Source organism: Mus caroli, chromosome 2 (assembly GCF_900094665.2).
Source record: "Mus caroli chromosome 2, CAROLI_EIJ_v1.1, whole genome shotgun sequence".
Lineage (NCBI taxonomy): Eukaryota > Metazoa > Chordata > Mammalia > Rodentia > Muridae > Mus > Mus caroli.
This window is the reverse complement of record NC_034571.1, coordinates 64,042,536-64,044,256: the sequence shown is the minus strand read 5'-3', so window position 1 is coordinate 64,044,256 and position 1,721 is coordinate 64,042,536. Positions and strand designations below refer to the sequence as shown.

Genomic DNA, 1,721 nt, shown 5'->3' with positions numbered 1-1,721 from the left:
CCTCTGTCTCCTGTAGGCGGTGTCCAATGAGGCTGAGGGACTCTCCCAGCAACTGGAGATGAGCAGCGACATCAATGGGCTCTGTTTCAGGAGCTTTGGCTGGTGAAGCTGGCAAAAGCATTGTGGTGGGTGGGGACTTCTTTTGGGGTGACAGTATTCCTACAGAAGAGGCTCTGACTTTCATGGAACCTTCTGCACTGGATGCTTTTCTCTTCACAGTTGTGGCTTCAGCTTTGTTCTGTTTGTGCTGCAGATACTGAGCCTTCTGCTTCCAGATCAGTTTGTCTTTTTCTGGCAACTGCTTCCATACTTCAGCCAATTTTTTACTAAGTTCCCCAAAATCTATACCTGGATGGTCAGCCACAATGGTTACCCGGTACTCCTTACAGAATACCTGGTAGGCAGACATGTTCTTCTTTTTCGGCTTTTCTCCCCTCTCTCTCTCTCTGTCTTTCTCTTCCCTTTTCTTTTTCTTCTCCCCATGTCCGTCTGTGTGTAGTGCAGGAAGTGGCAGGGTGGGGATACTGGAGGCAGGGCTGGGTATCAGCCCGTGCTCCCGAGCAGTGCCATGCTCTCTGGCAGAGCTTCTCTTGGTCCGGGAGTGCCGCTTCTCCTTGTGTCTGTCTTTGTCCTTCTTCTTTTTGCTCTTTTTTGACTTCTTCTTCTTGATCTCCCTGTAAGAGTCATCTATCACCAGCTCCCCGGCCTCCAGCTCCCCAGCTGAGGACGATTCGGACTCTACTAGAATTGGGTCAAGCCCTGTGATGTCGAGATTGGCACTNTGGGGTTCTGGAAGCTGGGAGACATCAGACCCACAGCCTTCTGGGCCAGGAGAGGAGTGTGAGTCTGAGGATGACTTGTGCTTCTTCCGGGCCGTTTTCAGGAGGCTCTGTAGCTCGTGTCCTAGGAGTAAAGCACCTTGCTCNTCCCGAGCTAGTTTCTTCGAGGGCTTCTTCAGCGAAGCTTGTTGGGCAGGGTACTGAAAAGCCTCCTCTTCCACTGAGCTGCTTCCCTTCTCCTTTGGTGAGAGAATAAGTTTCATCTTTAAGCCATCCGGCTCACGAAGAGTCAGTGTCTCTGTGTTCACATAGAGTGGCTTCATCTTTTTGGATTTGTGGGCATTGCTGTCATCCAGGGAGAGCTCTCCACTGCTGCCATTGCCCTTNTTCTTGTGGTGCTCCTTTCTGCTCTCTGAATGGCTTGAAGAGCTGGANGATTTCTCCCCTGCCTTCTTAGAGGACTTGGCACCTGCTGCCAGTGGTGAGGTGATAGCTTTCAACAGGTCCATTGCTGTGTCGGGAGACTGTGGGCTAGACTTCTTCTTTTTCTTCTGTGATGATTCCAAAGTCGAAATGTCTTGTGTATCACAAATGAAGACTGTTCTTCTATGCTGAATCCTCCAAAATACCAGCCCTCCACCTCTCTCCTCCTTCACACTGGTTTATCGGCACTCAGAACAAGAACCGCTGTCCTCCATAGTAGTAATCATCAGGGGAGTGCTTCCTCTTCTTCTTGTGTGTGTCCGTCCCCAAGAAGAACAAATCACTGTCCTTTGACTTCTTCTTGGAAGAACTCCTGACCTGCGCAGCAACTTCTTCCTCTTCCCTTAAGAAATCTTTGTAAGACCGCTTCTTTTCTCGTTGGCTTCGGCCAGCTGCAAGTCCTATGTCCTCAAAGCTGTGATCACCATCAAAGCAATCTTCACTCGGCTCGCTCGGATC

The 1,721-nt window shown here is 50.2% G+C and overlaps 2 protein-coding genes across 2 annotated transcripts in view; one reads left to right on the top strand and one right to left on the bottom strand.

The window, feature by feature from the left end:
- The window catches only part of Lrp2 (LDL receptor related protein 2), a 164,415-nt gene that overhangs the window by 44,075 nt on the left and 118,619 nt on the right, over positions 1–1,721 (top strand). The gene's annotated exons all lie outside the window — the stretch shown is intronic.
- LOC110311584 (HMG domain-containing protein 4-like) lies at positions 2–1,709 on the bottom strand (the record flags this gene model as incomplete). Its single annotated transcript, XM_029474000.1, has 2 exons — positions 1,472–1,709; positions 2–1,356 (listed from the first exon to the last, which is right to left on the bottom strand). A coding segment is annotated over exon 2 (1,287 nt), but the record flags the coding sequence as incomplete, so codon positions are not given.